Source organism: Ovis aries, chromosome 20, assembly GCF_016772045.2.
Source record: "Ovis aries strain OAR_USU_Benz2616 breed Rambouillet chromosome 20, ARS-UI_Ramb_v3.0, whole genome shotgun sequence".
In the NCBI taxonomy this organism is placed as follows: Eukaryota; Metazoa; Chordata; class Mammalia; order Artiodactyla; family Bovidae; genus Ovis; species Ovis aries.
This window is the reverse complement of record NC_056073.1, coordinates 44,364,540-44,387,103: the sequence shown is the minus strand read 5'-3', so window position 1 is coordinate 44,387,103 and position 22,564 is coordinate 44,364,540. Positions and strand designations below refer to the sequence as shown.

The window sequence follows — 22,564 nt, the reverse complement described above, 5'->3', positions numbered from 1 at the left end:
GCGGTTCATTCTGGGAGTTGTAGTCCCCGTGGAGGCGGCCTCCTCAAGGCTCCTGCGGACTCTGCACTCCATCTCCCAGCAGGCCCCGCGTCGCAGAGGCGGCGAGCGGTGGGGGCGCCGAGTGACGAGCTGCCGCAGGGGGAGGGGGCCTGAGGCGGAGAGTCGCTGCGGACGCCGCGGGGAGACGTTACCTGCCGTCCGCGAGGGGGGCCGAAGGACCCTCGGGTGGGCGACCGCGAGGGTCAGGCGGCCGCCGCACGCTCCTGTGCTCGCCCTCGGTCCGCCTCAGGGGCTCGCGGCGTCCGCCATGGAAGCACATCCGGCCGCCTCCGGGGTCTCCCGGAGCCGCGTCCCCGGGTCCCCGGAGCGATGAGCGAGTAGCGGCGCCCCCACTCTCCGCCTCCCGCCCGACATCGGTCGGCTGCCCTGAGAGGGACCGCGCAGGCCGGCCGCCGGCCGCGGGGCCGCCCCCGCGCCGCCCCGCCCCGTCCCGCCTCCCGGGGGCGCTGCCGGCGGGTGGGGGCGGGGGGCGTCCGCCGCTCATGCCGCCCCGGCCGCTGAAGCCCCGGCCGCGCCGCCCTCCCGCCTGCCCGCCCGCGCCCGCCGCCGCCCCGCCGCCCCCAAGATGTGGCACAACGTCGGGCTGACCCTGCTGGTGTTCGTGGCCACGCTGCTGATCGTGCTGCTGCTGATGGTGTGCGGTGAGTGGGTAGTTAACACCCGCCGGCTCGGCTGGTCCTGCCGACTGGCTGGTTCTGTCTCTGGTTTTTAAAAGAGAAAAAGAAAAAAGACTGCCTGGGTGGGCAAGTGACGAAAACCCGTGGGTTCTCCACTTGCCCCTCGGGAGTGAGCCCGGAGCTGGGTACCCCTGCCCACCGCAGAGGAGGGAGCCGGGTCCAGCGCTGGGCATGTGGACCCGGGGTTAAGCCTGGCCGCCGCAGCGCCTCGATCGCCACCCTTGCCACAGATCAGCCCAAATCGTCACCTTGGCCTGTTTGCGAAGGTGCGGTGATCGGTTCGTCCTCTTTCTGTCTTTTTACATGTTCTGACTCCCGATGATAAAGCGAGGGAGGTTTCATTACCTTCCTTGAACCAGGGGTAGAAGCAAGAGTTGGCTTTGCAGCACGCGTGAGATTGTTTGCTTGAAGTTTAGGCGTAAGCTGAATTCCAAACAGCAGTGTCGAGACGAGGCAGAACTTAAAAAACACCGGCTATATTAAACTTCCAGGGTCAGGTAACCTAACTCTTAGTTCTGTAGAAATGGTGCTATTTTGTTCGCTGTGATTTTTTTTTCTCCTTCACCTCCATGGCATGAGAGGACGTGAAACTTTTCTCAAGGTAATTTTAGCGCAATTGTAGATCTTTTTTTTTTTTTTCTAATATACAGTAACTGGTAGCTACCTAGCCGTCTCATCCTCTGACACCCTCTTCTCCTTCTGCCCTCAATCTTTCCCAGCATCAGGGACTTTTCCAATGAGTCCTCTGTCGCATCAGATGACCAAAATACTGTTGGATGGCATCACCAAGGCAATGAATGTGAACTTGGGCAAAATCTGAGAGATGGTGGGGGACAGGGAGGCCAGGCATGCTGCAGTCCATGCGGTTGCAAAGAGTGGGACAGGACTGGGCTACTGAACAACAAACAACAGCAGATAGCCACAGCTCTCTTAGCAAAGGGGCTGAGCAATTGTGAACATTTGGGAAAGTGTTTACAACCAGATGTCAGTGAGTTTGCTTTTTCATAATTATCATATTGAAGTAGGGATTCAGGTTGATGCAATAATTGGTTCATATTCAAAATATGGGGCTTATTCATTACCTGATTAATGCACCACGTGCTCAGTGTCAGCTGTGTTTGGAGACATTTAGGCATGTACATATATGTATATTTGTATCCATATACTTGTATGTGTATTTTAAATTTTCTTTTACATGACCATATACATGTGTATAGATAAACTTGTGTGTATATACTTGTTTGTATATTTTTAGTTTTCTTGCTTTTGCTAAGGCACTAGAGTTAAAGCTTCTAACTTACAGGCTTTTCTGATGATAAAGCAATTGGAAGGCCCTTGTCAACTTCCTGCCTGTGATGTCAGGATTTGGGGCTAATTGTAGATGTTTAGGATCCTTGAAATAAGGAAAACCAAATCTTTGTGGTTTGTGTGGTTATGAGGAAGGAGGTAAACATGCTCTCCTTTCTGGTTTGAACATGCAAACTACCTGGAGATGGCCCTGCACCATGTGAACCATACCCGTTTCCTTGTTGTTCAGTCGCTAAGTCTCGTCCGGCTCTTGGGGGCCCAGTGGACTGCAGCACACCTGTCTGTCTTTCAGTGTCTCCCGGAGTCTGCTCAAACTCATGTTCACTGAGTCTGTGATGCCATCCAACCTTCTCATCCTCTGCCGCTCCCTTCTCACCACTTTATAGAGTATTTGCCAAACTTGCCTTTGAGACCTCAAAATTCCTATTTGCTACATATTCAGACTTGCTGTCTCAGCCTCCAGTAGCCATTTGACTTAAATTCTACTCATTTTTCTAAAAGTACCCTGCCTTTGACTTCAGAAAACAATGTGGAATGAGAGGTGAGGTGTGCTAAGTAAAAGAATGTCGTATTTTGATTGGAGTGTTTGAGACTAATAGCTGTAAGAAGTAATCTGAGCACTTTTTTGTTGGGAGAGTGAATTTTGGGGTAGCTTCGTGTTTTGGCTAGTGAGGGAGCCTGGGGCTTAGGGAGGAGGAGGGATGGATCCCACCAGATATGAAAGAGAAACTAAGTCTGCTGTAACAATATAGACATTAAACCACAGAAATTTATTTTCTTACAGTCTGGAGGCTAGAAGTTCAAGCAGGGTTAATTTCCTCTGAGCCTCTCTACTTGACTTACAGATAACCATCTTCTCCCTGTGTCTTAACCTTTCATCTGTGGGTGTGTCTATGTCCTAACCTTGTGTAAGAAGGGCACCAGTCATATTGGATTAGGGCCCCACCCGTATCAATTTATTTAACCTTTAAATAAGCCTTTAAAGGCTTTGCCTCCAAATATAGTCACATTAGGGATTAAAAATCAATGACCTGGGTCTGTCCCAGGAAATGCATAGCCTGAAAGACCTCTGATGGGTTCTTTCACATAGTGAATTCTGATTTTCAAATTTCAGGATTCTTAGGGAGGTCTTCCTTCTCCTATCTGTTGGTTGTACTTTCTTGCCTCTCATTCATTCTAAAAATATTTTCCATTCCCACTATTCATTGAAACTGCTGTTGTCAAGGTCAGTCACAAATGGCCTCTGTATCACCAAGTCCATGGTCACTTTAGAGTTCTAATTCTCTTTATCCTCACAGACTCATTCTGTACAGGTGAGCATTCTTCCCAGGAAGCATTTCTTGTGGCTTCTGTACACTCTACCCCCATGGTGTTCTTCCTACCATAGTGGTTAATTGTTTTATCTTTTCCTGTCTTCCCATCCCCTAGAATTTAACTTTTTTTGACTAAATCTATGATAGGAAATGTTTTACATTATTCCCAGTACATTCATAAGTATGTAAATTACATGTATCAATCAGTTTATATGTACATGTTTCTATCTACCCATCATTGCTCTTATCTCTGACTTAAAAATTTTACAGACTAGTACTTGGCCATTACTCCATGAGATGCATGCTATTTTCTACACTCCTATCATACATTGTGTTATAGTAAAAATAAATATATATTTCTGTTTTTACCTTCCTTCCATTCTGTCCCTCATCTAGTTCTAAAGATTTAAATAGTAACTCTAACTAATGACTAACATTGGTATCTCTAGCTATCACGACTCTCCCACACCCTAGGTTCACGCCTCAGTACCCTGACTTGAAGATCTAATAACCGTCTCAAACTAAACACATCTAAAACAGAACTTTTGATTTCTCCAACCTGTTTGTTCCTCCCTGCTCACATGTTATCAGCAGCCAGGGACTTGGGTGTCATTCTTGGATTTGCCCTTTCCTTACAAATACTCACTCCATCTGGAAGTCACTTCAGTTTTGTCTCTCTCTTTTTTTGCCTTCCAGTGTTACTGAGCTATAATTGACATACGGCTGCTGCCGCTAAGTTGCTTCAGTTGTGTCCGACTCTGTGAGACCCCATAGACGGCAGCCTATCAGGCTCCCCCGTCCCTGGGATTCTCCAGGCAAGAATACTGGAGTGGGTTGCCATTTCCTTCTCCAGTGCATGAAAGTGAAAAGTGAAAGTGAAGTCGCTCAGTTGTGTCCGACTCTTCGAGACCCCATGGACTGCAGCCCACCAGGCTCCTCCGTCCATGGGATTTTCCAGGCAAGAGTACTAGAGTGGGGTGCCATTGCCTTCTCCAATAATTGACATACAGCACTGTATAAACTTGGGGCTTCCCAGGTGGCTCAGTGGTGAAGAATCCGCCTGCAGTGTTGGAGACGAAGGTTTGAACCCTGGGTTGGGAAGATCCCCTGGAGAAGGGAATGGCAACCCACTCAGATATTCTTGCCTGGGGAATCCCATGGACAGAGGAGACTGGTGGGCTACAGTCCATGGGGTCGCAAAAGAGTTGGACACACTTGAGCAACTTAACAACAATTGTCGAGATCTAAGGAGTGCAACTTAATTGACCTACACATATCATGAAATGATTATCATCGTAAGTTTGGTGAATATCCATCATCTCCTAGATACGGAAGTAAAGAAATAGAAAAAACTTTTTTCCAGTGATGAGAACTCTTAAATTTATTTACTCACTTAGCTTTCATATATAACATACATCAGTGTTAATTATATTTATCCTGTTGTACATTATGTCCCTAGTACTCATTCTTATAACTAGAAATTTATCCCTCTATTCAATCCCACCCCTCTCCTCCCTATCAGCCACAGATCTGATCTGTTTCTATGAATTTGTTTGTTTTTAAGTACTAATTGACCTACCACACTGTTAGTTCCTGTTACAGGATATTAGGATTTGATATTGGTATACATTTCAAAGTGATAGCCATGAAAGTCTAGTTATATCTGTCACTACAGAGATACTACATAGTTATTGATTTTATTCCCCATGGTGTACAGTTCATACCCATGACTCATTTACTTTGCAACTAAATTTGTACTTCTTAATCTCTCTCATCTACTTCTCCCTGCCCCACCCCCCTCCTTTGGCAACCATCTCTCTGTTCTCTGTATCTATGACTCTGTTTATGTTTAGTTATGGTTGTTCATTTGTTTTGTTTTTTAGATTTCACCTGTAAGTGAACTCATAGAGTGTTTTTCTTTCTCTGACTTATGACACTAACATCATACCTTTTAGATCTATCCAGGTTGTTACAAATGGCAAGATTTCATTTTTTAATCCCTATGGCCGAGTGATACTCCACTGTATACATATACTTTCTCTTTGTTATCTGTCCAGTTCCCTTTGCATCGACCGTCTCCTCAGTTTCAGTCTGGTAGTCAGTTTTGTCTGTGGTGGTTTGACTCTTTGGCCGTGGCACTCAGCGGTGCAGAGGCTCGCTGTATTTTATCTTTTTGTTTCCTCCAACAAGAGTGTAAGCTCAGTGGGGACAGGGCCTTCTTTGGCTTGCTCATTGCTCTGTTCTTGGATCTTGGAGAGTAATGCCTCACATGTAGAGGGCCCTTGTATACGTGAAGTAGAAGTGAAGAAAGATTGCTCTGTATAAATTGTTAAATTCCTATTAGAAACACACGCTTAAGTGTAGTACAAACCAAGGTTGTCTCAAACTGGATAACCTTTGTATTCCTCAGTAAAATACATTTGTGAAAGTGAAGTCGCCCAGTTGTGTCCAACTCTTTGCGACCCCATGGACTGTAGCCTACCAGGCTTCTCCGTCCATGGGATTTTCCAGGCAAGAGTACTGGAGTGGGGTGCCATTTCCTTCTCCAGGGGATCTTCCCGACCTAGGGATTGAACCCAGGTCTCCCGCAATGCAAGCAGACGCTTTACCCTCTGAGCCACCAGGGAAGCCCCAAAATACACTTAGTGAACTCTTATGTTCAGGTGCTGTGGTGGAGGTCATGAATATTCAAAAATTAATAAAGCACAGTCCCCAGTATACTTTCTTAAATGTCTGGTAGAATTAATTTAGGTCAGGACTTTTCTTTTGGGGGAAGTTTTAAATTACAAACTCAGTATCTTTCATTTGGGCTAATGTTGGGCTATTCCAGTTAACCTGTTTTTTTTTTTGAGTGAGCTTTTGAGTTTGTGTTTTTCAAGCACTGTGTCTGTTTAATCTGAATTAATATTCTCTCATCATTTAATATCTGTAGGATCTGTGATGATGTCTTCTCTTTCATTCTTGGTATTGTGTTCTTTCTTTTGCTTATGGTCAGTCTGGCTAGAGGTTTATGAATTTTATTGATCTTCTCAAAGAATCTGGATCTTTTTGTTTTACTGATTTTTTTATTTCTTTTTTTGGGGGGATCAAACCATTTTATTGAGGGGCTTTGGGGGGGAGATCGAAAAGCTGGGAGGGCAATGACATCTGATGTCCTTCTCTGAGCCATCTGCCCACTCCTCAGCTGCTGAAAGGCTGATTTTTTATTTCTTGTCCAAATTTTATTTCATTGGTTTATGTTTATCTTTATTTTCTTCTACTTATTTTGATTTTAATTTGTACTACTAGTTTCTTATGGTAGAAACTTAGATTATTGATTTTAAACTATTCTTATTTAAAAAGATAAAAATAGGTATTTAATGATGTTAATTTCTTTTTTAAGTATTAGTTTTGTATTTTTTAGAAAAAACTTTATTTGGTTCAAAATGTTTTTTAGTTTCACTTGTGATTTCTCCTTTCAATTGTGAGTTATTTAGGACATTTCTTTTTTTCCCCCCTATATATCATTTTATCATTTTCTAGTTAAATTTTATTATAGTGAGAAAATGTATCTTGTATCATAGAAGTTAAGAAGGTTTATGCTTAATGGGCTTGCCTAGTGGCTCAGATGGTAAAAAATCTGCCAGCAATGCAGGAGAACTGGGTTTGATCCCAGGGTTGGGAAGATCTCCAGTATTCTCTGATATTCAGTGTTATCACTGTGGTTGATAGCATTGTTCAACAGTTCTGTTTATCAGCTATTCTGTTACATAGTAGGAATCTTAGGAGCTCTGAGATGAAAGTCATTAAATCCTTAGTTTATGGTACTTTTGGTGTGTAAGGCTTCCCTGGTGGCTCAGTAGGTAAAGCGTCTGCCAACAATGCGGGAGACCCGGGTTCGATCCCTGGGTCGGGAAGATCCCCTGGAGAAGGAAATGGCAACCCACTCCAGTACTCTTGCCTGGAAAATCCCAGGGACTGAGAAGCCTGGTAGGCTGCAGTCCATGGGGTCGCAAAGAATCGGACATGACTGAGCGACTTTCCCTTTCCCTTTGGTGTATATTGAGGGTGGGGGTTGGAGGATGGAAGTTGAATAGTTTGTGTGGGGTTTCTACTCTGTGTTCTAAGACAGAAGAAACAGAAGAAAAAGTAGATAAGCCATACATTTTCCTTCCTTAAGGAACTTGTGTCTTGGGAAAAGGACTGTTATTAATACAGTGACAGATGGAAGTGAATGTGAAATCCTAAAGCAATCACCCAAGAGAGTGTAATACTGAAGAGATAGTATAGTAGAAAGATGTAAAAATTATGTGTTGACCTTGCTTAAAAGGGCTTCCCTGGTGGGTTAGATGGTAAAGAATCTGCCTGCAGTGCAAAAGACCCAGGTTCGATCCCTGGGTCAGGGTTGCTTAAAAATGTCAGTGATAGTGGTAATGACCCCTTGTCTGTAGAGTTTGCCCTGGGTGGGGAAGAGACCACAGCCTAAGAGATGGTGCCGATGGCTAACCTTTGACGAGTAATTTATGACGTACAGGCATTCTCCTTAGCACGTGACACATATTCATTCTTTTTATTACTGTACTGTCCCTTTGAAAGTATGTGGTGTTGTCTGCATTTTATAGACGAAACCAAGACACACAGAGGTTAGCTTGCTCACATTTCAAGTGAGTTGTTGAATTAGGATTCATGGCCAAGCAGTGTGGCTGCAGCATGCCTCTGAGTTAAGAAATTGCAGTGGTAATCCAGTTGACAGTAAGGATGGAAGATGGCGCTGGGAATGTAACGAAGGAAGTAGACGGGAGAGGGTTTATTAGTGTAGAAGCCACAGTAGGGGAAGGCCATAGTGCTGGAATACCCTGTTTTCCACCTGAGGGTTGGGGAGGGGATACAGTACCCCTTATGGAAATATGAGCATCAGAAGAAAGAAATGTCGGATGGACATACTTTTTAAAGGTGTCCTTCCAGCCAACGAGGTAGAGATTCCTTCCTGAGGTTTAAGAAAGGGATAAAGTATGGATGAAAATTTTAGTCATATGTAAGAGAGCTGATATTTGGATCTATGGGAGTGTTGTGATTGCTGAAAGGAGGGGAAAATTTTTAAAAAAAGGAAGAGGTTTTAAAGGGAATTTTAAAACTGTCCTTCATTTTCTGGATAACAGGGATTGAGGTGTGGAGGTATTTTGGTTCAACGTTGTGTTGGATCAGTGATGGTCCCCCGTGTGTCTTTACAGAAGAGACATGCAGTAGAGGGAGCTTTGTGGGAAGAGTTGAAAGAGCAAGGTTCTGTTTTCACTTTGCCTGTGTCTTGGCCTTGGACATACTACCTTAGAAGTGAGCTTTAGCTGCCTTCTGTGTAAAAGGGAAAAAAAGTTACAGGATGGAACATGGAAAAGAGCTTTATACCAATTGAGATTGGTATTGAGCCAGTCAGCTAACCATTTAGATATCACCATGATGGTAGGATTAAGTTAAGACTGTGGAGGAATGAGTCCACAAAGATAGGAATTTTTTTCTACTGCACCCAGGCATTTTGAACTAGGAGATCTTGGGTAGGCAGTCATGTTCTCATTTCCTGATTAGTGTTTTGTGTTTTAGCTATACTTTCACTATGAAAATATGAGAAATTTGATGCACTTACTGAAGAAGAGAAACTGGAGAAGGAATGGCAAACCACTTCAGTTATTTTTGCCTTGAGAACCCCATGAACAGTATGAAAAGGCAAAAAGTTAGGACACAGAAAGATGAACTTCCCAGATTGGTAGGTGCCCAATATGCTACTGGAGATCAGTGGAGAAATAACTCCAGAAAGAATGAAGAGACAGAACCAAAGCAAAAACAACACCCAGTTGTGGATGTGACTGGTGATGGAAGCAAAGTCCGATGCTGTAAAGAGCAATTTTGCATAGGAATCTGAATGTTAGGTCCATGAAGCAAGGCAAATTGGAAGTGGTCAAACAGGAGATGGCAAGAGTGAACGTCGACATTTTAGGAATCAGCGAACTAAAATGGACTGGAATGGGTGAATTTAACTCAGATGACCATTATATCCACTACTGTGGGCGAGAATCCCTTAGAAGAAATGGAGTAGCCATCATAGTCAACAAAAGAGTCCAAAATGCAGAACTTGGATGCAATCTCAAAAACAACAGAATGATCTCTGTTCATTTCCAGGGCAAACCATTCAGTATCACAGTTATCCAAGTCTATGCCCTGACCAGTAATGCTGAAGAAGCTGAAGTTGAACGGTTCTCTGAAGACCTACAAGACCTTCTAGAACTAACACCCCAAAAAGATGTCCTTTTCATTATAGGGGACTGGAATGCAAAAGTAGGAAGTCAAGAAACACCTGGAGGAACAGGCACATCTGGCCTTGGAGTACAAAATGAAGCAGGGCAAAGGCTAATAGAGTTTTGCCAAGAGAATGCACTGGTCATAGCAAATACCTTCTTCCAGCAACAAGAGAAGACTCTACACATGGACATCACCAGATGGTCAACACCGAAATCAGATTGATTACATTCTTTGCAGCCAAAGATGGAGAAGCTCTATACAGTCAACAAAAACAAGGCAGAGCTGACTGTGGCTCAGATCATGAACTCCTTATTACCAAATTCAGACTCAAATTGAAGAAAGTAGGGAAAACCACTAGCCCATTCAGGTATGACCTAAATCAAATCCCATACGATTATACAGTGGAAGTGAGAAGTAGTTTCAAGGGATTAGATCTGATAGAATGCCTGAAGAACTATGGATGGAGGTTCGTGACATTGTATAGGAGACAGGGATCAAGACCATCCCCATGGAAAAGAAATGCAAAAAAGTAAAATGGCTGTCTGAGGAGGCCTTACAAATAGTTGAGAAAAGAAGAGAAGCAAAAGCAAAGGAGAGAAGGGAAGATACACCCATTTGAATGCGGAGTTCCAAAGAATAGCAAGGAGAGATAAGAAAGCCTTCCTTAGTGATCAGCGCAAAGAAATAGAGGAAAACAACAGAATGGGAAAGACTAGAGATCTTTTCAAGAAAATTAGAGATACCAAGGGAACATTTCATGCAAAGATGGGCTCGATAAAGGACAGAAATGGTATGGACCTAACAGAAGCAGAAGAGATTAAGAAGAGGTGGCAAGAATACACAGAAGAACTATACAGAAAAGATCTTTAGGACCCAGATAATCACGATGGTATGATCACTCACCTAGAGCCAGACATTCTGGAATGTGAAGTCAAGTGGGCCTTAGAAAGCATCACTACGAACAAAGCTAGTGGAGGTGATGGAATTCCAGTGGAGCTATTTCAAATGCTGAAAGATGATGCTGTGAAAGTGCTGCACTCAATATGCCAGCAAATTTGGAAAACTCAGCAGTGGCCACAGGACTGGAAAAGGTCAGTTTTCATTCCAATCCCAAAGAAAGGCAATGCCAAAGAATGCTCAAACTACCACACAATCATGCTCATCTCACATGCTAGTAAAGTAATGCTCAAAATTCTCCAAGCGAGGCTTCATTAGTACATGAACCGTGAACTTCCAGATGTTCAAGCTAGATTTAGAAAAGGCAGGGGAACCAGAGATTAAATTGCCAACATCTGTTGGATCATCAAAAAAGCAAAAGAGTTCCAGAAAAACATCTTCTGCTTTAAGTCTTTGACTGTGTGAACCACAACAAACTGGAAATTTCTTAAAGACATGGGAATACCAGACTGCCTGACCTACCTCTAGAGAAATCTGTACGCAGGAAGCAACAGTGAGAACTGGACATGGAACAACAGACTGGTTCCAAATAGGAAAAGGAGTACGTCAAGGCTGTATATTGTCACCCTGCTTATTTAACTTATACGCAGAGTACATCATGGGAAATGCCAGGCTGGATGAAGCACAAGCTGGAATCAAGATTGCAGGGAGAAATATCAATAATCTCAGATATGCAGATGACACCAACCTTATGGCAGAAAGTGGAGAACTAAAGAGCCTCTTGATGAAAGTGAAAGAGGAGAGTGAAAAAGTAGGGTTAAAACTCACATTCAGAAAACTAAGATCATGCCATCCAGTCCCGTCACTTCATGGCAAATAAGTGGGGAAACAGTGACAGACTTTATTTTTTGGGGGCTCCAAAATCACTCAGATTGCAGCCATGAAATTAAAAGATGCTTACTCCTTGGGACCAACTTAGACAGCATATTAAAAAACAGACATTACTTTGTCAACAAAGGCCCATCTACTCAAGACTGTGTTTTTTCCAGTAGTCATGTATGGATGTGAGAGTTGGACTATAAAGAAAGCCGAGTGCTGAAAAATTGATGCTTTTGAACTGTGGTGTTGGAGAAGAGTCTTGAGAGTCCCTTGGACTGCAAGGAGATCCACCCAGTCCATCCTAAAGGAGATCAGTCCTGGGTGTTCATTGGAAGGACTGATGCTGAAGCTCCAATACTTTGGCCACCTGATGCGAAGAACTGACTCATTTGAAAAGACCCGGATGCTGGGAAAGATTGAAGGTGGGAGGAGAAGGGGATGACAGAGGATGAGATGGTTGGATGGCATCACCGACTCAATGGACATGGGTTTGGGTGGACTCCAAGAGGTGGTGATGGACAGGGAGGCCTAGCGTGCTGCGGTCCATGGGGTCGCAAAGAGTCAGACATAACTGAGCCACTGAACTGAACTGGTGAGCTCATTCCTCTGATTTGGTGATCCTGCCCTCTTCCATGGTGATGAATTACTTTGAGCCTTTGTTTTCTTTTCTAGAAAATGGGGATAATGATTCCTAGTCTCACTAGTTCAGAGGGCTAATGAGAGTATTAAATTAAATGTTGAATGTAAAAGCACTTGGTGAACTGAGAACTCTGTGATTACAACTGTCCTGTGGGTTTGTGGCGTGTTGATGGTGATGGTTCATTATTCAGGTTCATCTGCTATTGCTACCCTTCTGCTGCTAGCACATGTATCTTGCATTGTTGTGTTAGCTGCTCAGTCGTGTCCAACTCTTTTCGACTCCGTGGATGTAGCCCGCCAGGCTTCTCTGTTCAGGAATTCTCCAGGCAAGAATACTGGAGTGGGTAGCCATTCCCTTCTTCAGGGGATCTTCCCAACCTGGGTCTTTCGAACCTGGGTCACCTGCATTGGCAGGTGGGTTCTCTACTGTTTGAGCCACCAGGGAAGCCCTTATTCTTGCATAGAAAGGCAATATACAGTGCGTTTTCATGGAATGCATCCTCTGAACTAATGCTTGGGTACTGGCACACACAAGTTGAGTACTTTGCTTATCCCAGGATACACAACCTCTGTTGCCAGCCGGTTTATCTAACACACAGACTTGCCTTTTAAACTGTGAAAATCTGCTGTACTTATTTAACAATTAGTATACATTTTTGACTAACGTGCATATAATTTTGTTCAGTCCTTCTCCCTGCCCCCTCTTTCTGTTATCCCTCCCTCCCTCCATCCATTTTTCTCTTAGAATCCCAGGACAAGATAGGAGACCCACAGTCTACAGAATAAAAATAGGTAAAGAGTTTCCAGTGTTTGCATATCAGGTTTGGGTGGGAGGAACTGTACGAGCTACACTTCTACAAGAGGCCCTTTAGGCATTCAGTATTCTTGCCTAAAAAATCTCGTGGACAGAGGAGGCTGGCGGGCCATAGTCCGTGGGGTCACAGAGAGTTAGTGACTAAACAGCAGCAGCAGAGGAACTGTGAATACACGCGTGTTATGAGTATCCCACCTCTCTCCTGCTCCTCCATTGCTTGTCCTTTTCTCCTTTTCCTTGGCCACTTGCTGTAATTGATCTGCTGTAGCACTCATATTTCTTCTTCACGTGACCTCTTTTCCACACCTACCTGTGCATCAGAATCATCTAGGAAACTTAGAAAGGATGAGCAAGCACAATTCTGGAGACTGATTTGCAGTGTCCAGGATGAGTCGTTGGGAACCAGTAGCTTCTCAAGGCTCCTGAGCAGAGGATGGTGAGTAGCCAGTTTGAGTGATGCACAGTGTGGTCATCGCATGTGTAGGGTCATTCCATTGGACAATAAATAAATGCTTTCAAAATTGCTTTCCACTTAGACATATTCTTCTCCCGAAAAGGGAGAATAGGACTTCCAGCCTCAGCAGATCCTACGTCACCTGGAGGGAATGTGATGTGCCAGAAGTATGTAGAAAGACAGTGTATAGTGAACAACAGTTTGGCTATAAATGATCCGTGCAGAACATTTCCTCACAGTACCTGTCCCGAAGTTAAGTTTGTTGTGGTTTAGTCGCCAAGTGTCCAATTCTTTGTGACCCCGTGGAGTGTAGCCCGCTGGACTCCTCTGTCCATGGAATTTTCCCAGGCAAGAGTACTGGAGTGGGTTGCCATTTCCTTCTCTGGGGGTTCTTTCTGGCCTCCACAATTGAAATTGTGTCTCCCGCGTTGGCAGGTGAATTCTGTACTGTTGAGCCACCACACCAGGGAAGCCCAAAGAAAAAGCTGTTTTTATTTCCAGGTCTAATGAACATAGCCAGTGACTATTAGCAGTTTTATCCGGCAGTGTAGTACCTCTCTTAACTTCTTCTTTGCTAAGTCACACTTTTCCACTTTACCTATTGGGAGTTTTAGTAGTGGTTCTTTTTCCAAAATAAATGTTGTGTAGTTGTGTTTCCATTCAAATTGCCTGGCATTTTGAGTGTCACCCTCTATTCAGACAGTTAACACTGATGAATGGTCTGTTGCCTAAGCACCAGCTCTTCCCAGCTCTAAGTGCCGAGAGATAGAACCCCCTCCCCTGCCGTCTCCCCAGAATTACAGCTGTGTGAAAAGTTAGCCTTTACTTGGAAAATAACAGGTGAATTTCCCCGAATCTAGTGAATACCCCTGTAGTTCTTGGTTGTTCGGGTTCACCGCTACAATTTCCTTTTTAACTTTGCTTTCTCACCCTATCATTACAGTAGCCATTGAGAAAGGCAGCGCAGTGGATGTTTCTTTGGCTGCCCAGTGGATGAGCTCCACATCTGTATTAGGGAGAATTCTCTGCCTCACGATTTTTTGTGGGAAGCAGCATCCCTACCTACATGCTCTTCCACGTGCAACCCTCACTCACACCCAGGCAGAATAGGGAAAAATGAGCTGCTTTTCAGGTTTGCTTAACTGCAGGTGAAGGGAATAATTGAAGAGGTGTGACGTGCTTTAGCTGGTGTGGTGGGGAGGGGAGTGTCATGTGTAGAGGCTGTAACTTGCTACCCCAGCCTCTGGAGTCTCTCTGACTGGCTACCTCGTTCTGAATTTTCACTTCAGATTGAATCCCTTACATTGTTTGGTTGCTGGCAGTGATGTTTTTTTAAAAGTCTTTTGTTTTGGATGTGTTTTATTAAAATTGAGAAAGAATTCATGGTCTCACTGAATGCTCTTTTATTTCTATCTCCCAAGGTTGACTGCTGAAGCGGTCTCCAGTTCCTTTCTTGCAGATTCCTATGCTGGGGGACTTGACTTTCTCTGAACTGCCCCAAGGGCAAGAGTATTTTATGGTGGGAACCCCACTGGTGACAGCCCTTCCCTCTTCGGTCAGAAGAGTTCCAGTTACTTCCCTTTACATTCTAAATTTTTGCTCATTTTATACCTAATAACCACTGTTAGAATCTTTGATCTTTATGAGGTCAAGACTATCATCATCATTGATTGAGCTTGCTTATAATTTTCCTGATGGTAAATTCACCTCCATAACGTCTATTTAGCACTTAACTTTTAGGTTGAGTTCTCAAAATTAACCTAAGAGAGGTTTTCCTTAGTGTCTTGAAATCACTTGGGCTTATTTAGGCCAATTAATGGTATTTGGGTATTTAAAACGAGAAGTCTACAGAGTTCAGTTCAGTTCAGTCGTGTCCGATTCTTTGCGACCCCGTGGACTGCAGCACGCCAGGCCTCCCTATCCATCACCAACTGCCAGAGTCTACCCAAACCCATGTCCATTGAGTCAGTGATGCCATCCAACCATCTCATCCTCTGTTGTCCCCTTTTCCTCCTGCCCTCAATCTTTCCCAGCATCAGGGTCTTCTTAAATGGTCAGCTCTTCGCATCAGGTGGCCAAAGTATTGGAGTTTCGGCTTCAACATCGGTCCTTCCAATGAACACCCAGGACTGATCTCCTTTAGGATGGACTGGTTGGATCTCCTTGCAGTCTACAGAGTATTCATGAATTATTTGTTGGTTTCTGATATTTTTCTCCTGATTTTTCTGATTGTCAAAACATTTTTCCATGTCCACTGTGGAAAATTTTTGATATGGACAGAGAAGTATCATAAAAAAGTATAGTTTCCCCCCATTGACCTACAGATTCAATACAATCCCTGTCAAAATTCATGCAGTTTTTTTCCCCAAAAATTGACAAGATAATTCTAAAATGACACATGGAAATGCAAGAGACTCAAATGCAAGTGACTCAAAATAGTCTTGAAAAGAACAAAGTTCGTGAACTTATACTCTTGATTTTAAAACTAAACACAAAGCTACTAAAATCAACATAATGTATATATGGCATAAGGATAGGCAGATCAATGGAATAGATCTTTGTGACCCCATGGACTATACAGTCCATGGAATTCTCCAGGCCAGAATACTGGAGTGGGTAGCCATTCCCTTCTCCAGGGGATCTTCCCAACCCAGGGATCAAACCCAGGTCTCCTGCATTGCAGGTGGATACTTTTACCAGCTGAGCCACAAGGGAAGCCCAGAAATAAACTATAACATTTATGATCATTGGAATTTTGACAAAATTGCAAAGACAGTTTAATAGAGGGATGAATAGTCTTTTCAACAAATAGTTCTGCAACAATTTAGTATTCACATGCAAAAGGATTAATTTAGATCTTTTACACCAAAGTTAAAATCAATCAAAGACCTACGTGTAAGAGCTAAAACTAAACCTCTTAGAAGAATGCATAGGCATAAATCTTCATGACCTTGAGTTAGTCAGTGGTTCCCTAGATATGGTACCCAGAAGCATAAGCAACCAAAGAAAAACAAAACAAATGGATTTCATCAAATAAAAACTAACTTAGGCTCCATCATTATTAAAAAACGATCATACTTCAAAGAACATGATCAAGACAGTGAAAAGTCCAGCCCACAGAATGGGCAAAAAATGTTTGCAGATCCTATTTCTGATAAACAACTGGTATCAAGAATATATTTAGAATTCCTACAACTCAATAAAAAGACAAGCTGATTATAAAGTGGGCAGAGAGGTTTAATAGACATTCCTCCAAAGAAGATTTACAAACGGCCAGTAAACACAAGAAAAAGATGTTCAGCAAATTTAGTCATTAGGGAAGTACGATCATAAAAGCCACTATGATATACCACTTCATACCCGCTAGGATGACTATAATAAAAGTGGAAAATTGAAAGTCTTGGTGAGGATGTGGAGAAACTGAGAGCCTCTTACATTTCTAATGGGAATGTGAAATGGCACAGCTGCTTTGGACAGGACTTCAGCAATTTCACAGTTACGTGAAAGTTATCATATGACCCAGCAGCTCTGCCCCTTGGTGTACAGTGAACCCTTGAACAACACGGGTATGAACTGTGTAGGTCCGCTTTTGTGTGAATTTCTTGTCCTAAATACACCTGCAGTTAAGTACATGATCTGAGGTTGAATCCTTGGGTGTGGAACCATGGATATGGTAGGTCTACTGTAAAGTTGCAGATGGATTTTCAAAGGTGAGGAGGGTCTAACCATGGCCTTGTTCGGGGGTCAGTTGTTACACCCAGGAGAAGTGAAAATATGTTAGTGCAAAAATTTGTACACTTGGTCGTGGGCATCCTGTGTAATCCCAGAGTTTGTCTTTATGCCTTGTCCATAGTAAATGCTTGATAACTGTTTGTTACATAAATTGTGATCACTTACACCTTTAGATTATACATCCTATTTTGTAGTGTACCCCTGACACAGAGTTAACTGAAATGCTCTCAGTTGATAACGCTGGGCGTAATAATTTTTCTGAATGTTTTTTATCTCTCTTTAGGTTGGTATTTTGTTTGGCATCTTTTTTTGTCAAAATTCAAGTTTCTTCGGGAACTGGTTGGAGACACCGGATCCCAGGAGGGAGACCGTGAGCCTTCAGGATCTGAGACGGAAGAAGATGCTTCACCGTCTCCGCACAGGATCAGGTCTGCTCGCCAGAGGAGGGCCCCTGCCGATGAAGGCCACTGAGCCAGCCGGTCCTGTGATGGCGAATGACCAAGGGTTCTGGGAGTCTCTCTGTAATGACGGGGCTTTGCAGTTTGCTAAAGGAGTGAAGAACATTCATTCTTGGATTTTAAGTCCAATTCAAAAAAAGATTTACATGTAAGCCATATGCAAATAAAGGGAAGTTCAACCAAATCGAACCATTGCAGATTTCATCGTTAAGATAATTTTTGCTTGTATGCTTAAACATATATACTTTTTCTTTGACCCTTGGGCTTCTTTTCTTGCACTGGTGTTAATCTGATAAATATTACAGGCTTGAAAACCCATATTTTATTAATGTTAGTTCTGCGTCATGTTTCCCCTCCCCCCTCCCGCCCCCACATCATGCCTTGTCTGAAATTGGGATATATCTCACGGTTACAGTCAACCAGGCAACAGTCGTGATGTAATTACCCTCGTCTGGGCACGTGTGGACCTCAGGCTTGTCATAGTAGCATTACTGATTGTTGGTATCAAATGTGTCAGGTTTAACTGGCTTTTAAAAATGTCTTCAAAAAGATTACACTATGATTCAGCCTTGAAACGAAAAGTCATCGTGTATGCAGAAAAGCACGGCAACAGAGCAGCAGGGCGTGCGTTCCACATCAGCGAGGCAAACATCCGTCGCTGGAGGAGCGACCGAAATTCCATATTTTCTTGTAAAGCCACCACAAAGTGCTTTACGGGACCTAAGAAAGGAAGATACCCGCAGGTAGACGAGGGTGTGCTACATTTTGTCAGTGAGACGCGTGCAAAAGGACTGCCCGTCACACGCCAAGCAATGCAGCTGAAGGCCGGAGAAATTGCCAAAGGCCTCGGGATAGATGAAGCGAAGTTCAAAGCCACCAGAGGCTGGTGTGATCGATTCATGCGTCGAGCAGGACTGTCCTTGAGGCGTCAGACCTCATTGCGTCCAAAGCTTTCCGCTGACGTTAACCAGCGGGCGGTGCCCGAGCGCCGTTTAAAGCGGTGCTCTATCACCAGGGCGCTTGACGATGCCCAGGGGGGTGTGGTCTGGAGGAACGCAGACGCCCATTTGAATGATTCTGAAGAGTTAGACTCAGACTACGACGTTATAGTCATCACTTAACCAACTTATTTCATCATGCACTTCCTGGACGTGAGCACAAGGTTGATCTGATAAATACCTGTTTGAAAGCTCTGTTTGAGTAAATCAGAAAACTAGGCATTCTGCAGAATACAAAAGCATCGTGTCATAGTTGAATCGCCTGTGTCTTTTCTTAGTGATATTTATGGTGCATCTTACCGGTGATGGTATCTTAGGTTAGGGGGAAAAAAATAGTCTGTAAATTTATTTTTATTCCTAGGATAGCAACTATTTATTGGGGAACTTAATTCTGACTCTTACCATATCGTTAAAATAGTTATCCTCTGAGACATCTTTTGGAGCACCCTGTTCACGATTCTAGAATAGAAATGTGGGAATCTGGGCTCTGTCCTCTTCCTTCAGGAAGGGTAGGCTTCATTACTCCTTGCACATGGGAGGACTTCCTGCTCAAGGCATGTGCTGAGGAGAAAATACTTCTTCACAGACAGCAGTTCAGTGACAAGGCCTCCGAGGCGCTAGGTATTGAGAGAGCGGGTGAAAATGCCTGCTCTACTGTAAAATGATTCCTGCCATGTTCCCTTGTTTGTCTTCACTGAACTTTGGACTCAGTGTTTCCTGGGGAAGAGAGCTATGCATTAAAGAACTTTCCCATTTAGTGTTGCCTGCTTTACATGAAAGTGAATTGCAAAGCCAACTTACTTTATTAATCTTAAGTTCTTTCTATTTTAAACGTTTGTTTCTCAAGAACTGGTCATTACAGAATATCGCCTCTGTTTCATGACTGTGTAACTTTGTTTGATACCTCATACTCAACGCTGATAGTTTTATTAACAGTTCATCTGCTCTGCCCCGAATTGATGAACACCTGTGCTGTCATTGTGGCCCTTTGCATGTACTAAAAGGGAATTTACAGAGTTTAACTTTACTTTTCAATATTTGCTAAGGGGAGCGGTCCCCAGCAGCTCAGAGCAGGGCACCGTCTTTGTTTCCTTACTGGATACACTTTTTTCTCTATGTGACTATATTGTTCAAGCATTCATTTTAATGCTTTTGTACTAGCTATATATCACATTAAAGTGCTCATCAGGTAGGGGAAAACCTCATGCTTCTTGGTGCTGGGAGGATATTTGAATTGGATTTTTTGCAGGCTGATATTTGGAGCTATGGATTCTGCTTTGTAGTGAATGTCTTAGGTTAGATAATAGTTGCTGACCAACTTTTTTAGTAGCTGGAAGGCTTCCTATTGTGTCAGTATTAAGAGTGATGGCCAACATAACCGCTAAAATATTCAAGGGTCATCCATAAATTAATCCATGAAAAGATATACATGTTGGTATTATTTATTAATATTTATGCTTTTATGAATGTCTTTAAAAATAGAATTTTAAGAAATATTCTGCTTAGCTTGCTTGGGAAATATGCCCAGAGCATATTAATAGCTCACACTCTGCCATGTTTTAACTCTTAGGAAAGTAAAAAGAAGTAGCTGCTGCCATATGAAAATTCTACAAACTGATTTCTTTGTTTGAAACATTTTTTCCCCCTATGCACCTCTTTTCCAATAGACTCACCATAGTACATATTTCTAAGGCCACGGAGAGAGGCAAGAGAAATAGTTAACACAGAGTTACTTGTGTGATACAGGGTTTTTGTTTTTCCTGTTTTAGTGCTTTTGTAGCTGAACTTGCAGAGCTCATCATAAGTGCATTTTCAGTTTCTTAGTGGCCTGTGGTTGATGTTGAAGCTTGGAGGGTTCTGAGCATGAAAACAAAACAAAACAAAACAAGTATTAGTCTTGTCTGAATGCTCTCAGACAGTGATGGTAACCTCGGACGCCCTCGTTGGAGGATGAATTCTAAAATGAGAAGACTCTAGTGGGTGCTTTCATTTCTATCCAACCAACCACTTACAAATCGTTTTTCTTCTTTTGCTTCTGAAACTTCTGTGAAAATTGCGTATATCGGATTTTATTGGTAGCATTGCTCTGATTTCAAGGCCAAAAGACACTAAATATTTGTGTGACGCTGTTAAAGTTTTTAAGATTTATATTCATCCAGGGGCTCTCTGTAGTGATGTTTTCGTGGTGGGAACGTTTTGTGGTGGATAGCCAATGTACATGCTGATCCATTTCTTTAGATGTTATCAGATTTAAAAACAACTTCAACCTGTCATTTTAACTGAAAGTTGGGAATATAGTAGGTAATGGTTTCACAAAATAGGGCATTTTAAACCAAAATGTGTTGAAAGATTTGAAAGTAGTGCATTTTTACTTTTTAGAGTTCCATGCTGCAGTATTTTTAAATTCAGTTTTTCTTAAAAGCTATGTTTTAATGTAACATGTAACCAGTGTAACATTAGCTTTTGACTGGTAAACTTGAAGTGCTTTTATATTTCAGGTTGACTTTAAAAAGCCAGTGAGCAGTACTCAAAGGTTATGGGTTCTTAAGCAATTAATGGAGTAGTATTTTGATATGGAGTCTAAAATGAAAGCACCTTGTATTGTCTGCTTTTAAAGTATTCTATAGTTTTTAACTTAAAGCGTAAAGAGAAACATTTTATCTTATATTAATAAAAATTAACATTTTTCACTTATTAATGTACGTGTATCCCTTGCTTTATGACCAGTGTTTATTACCCTTTAAATTCTATGCATAACCATTCACCAAATAGTGCTGCTCTGGTTTCTTGAAGGAAACGTTCTGTGCTACGCTATGGTATATTGTCATCTTGCTGCTTGACAAATAGGTTTATAAGAAATTAGAACTGTGTGTGTTCATAATGCCTTTGTATAACGAGATGAGGAGTCCGTGTAAATGTTATTCGCTGTAAAACAGTTACTAGCTGTTAAAACTGGTCAACACTATGTCTAAAGCTTCTGTGGTTTGTCTGTATGATGTCACTTTACAAAGAATAAATTAAAGTGAAAACAAAAGTTGTGTTTGTTTCACTGATGAAGTATAAGAAGTATGAAGGGTGGCTTGGACATGAGGGATTGGAAACCAGCCATTTTTACCGGTGGGCTCACCCTTCACCTCATTTGTCAAACTAAACCTCTACAAGAATTAGGACAAGTTAGCAGTAACATTCCTAGTAGATGAAAAGAATGGACTTGAAACCTAAGGATATACAGTGTTAGAACTAGTTTACATTTAACGTTTAGCCCTTTTTTCCTTCTTAGGCTTCATCCCATATCCTCAAGATTGTTTGGAAGATCTGTTCACCATAGGTCACATCTCCCGTTTTGTTGGTGTTAACCACCAGGAAGACTGGTTGAGGGGACTGATGAAAGCCAAGTAAGAAGATGGAGGGATGCCTTTGAAACCCATTTGAGATGGGGAACCGTGAACTGCTATGGCTGGGTGCCAAGTTTTGATTTTTCCTCCACGGTGCTCAGCTGCCAAGAATGTAGAATGGAAAAAGTGGCCTGTGCCAGGGTCAGGCTTTGTAAGGTAGGGGTGTCTCAAGGGCATGGTCACTCGAGATTGCTGGAGGCCGGTCATGGGGTCTTGGCTGGATCATAAGAGAAGCCAGATCAGTAAGCACCGAAGTGGGGCAAGTGGGAAGGCATGGAGGTGGGAGGTAGTAAGATGCGTGAGTGTAATCGAACAGAAAATTGGGTTGGAGGCTAGGATTTTGGAGGGGAAGCAACCACAGAAAAGGGGAATCTGAACTGTGATGCATCCTAGGGTGTCGTGAGGGCCATCAGCCCGCCCACGAATAGTTCTGCCTGATGGCTGGAGTCAGGATGGAAAAGTGGACTGGGTCAGGGACGCGGAAGACTGATCTTCAGGTCTGGGAGGTCAGGCGGCTCTTAACAGGAGGGAGTTTGCTCAGAATGAAAGAGGCGTGTTCTTGGGGAGCTGTGAGAAGGCTTTGTCTTCAGCCTGCCCCTTCCCCCCACCCCAGCAGCTCTACAAGCCAGAGCGTGAGTGTTACAATTAATGTGCTTTGGTTATAAAAGTG

General features: G+C 43.0%; 1 protein-coding gene across 1 annotated transcript; it reads left to right on the top strand.

Annotated features, from left to right (window-relative positions):
- The first annotated feature begins 535 nt into the window (after positions 1-535).
- SMIM13 (small integral membrane protein 13) lies at positions 536-21,533 on the top strand. Its single transcript, XM_015102846.4, has 2 exons — positions 536-701; positions 17,327-21,533. The coding sequence occupies exons 1-2, from the start codon at positions 626-628 to the stop codon at positions 17,512-17,514; spliced, it is 264 nt and encodes an 87-aa protein (XP_014958332.1). The 5' UTR covers positions 536-625; the 3' UTR covers positions 17,515-21,533.
- The last annotated feature ends 1,031 nt before the right edge of the window (positions 21,534-22,564 follow it).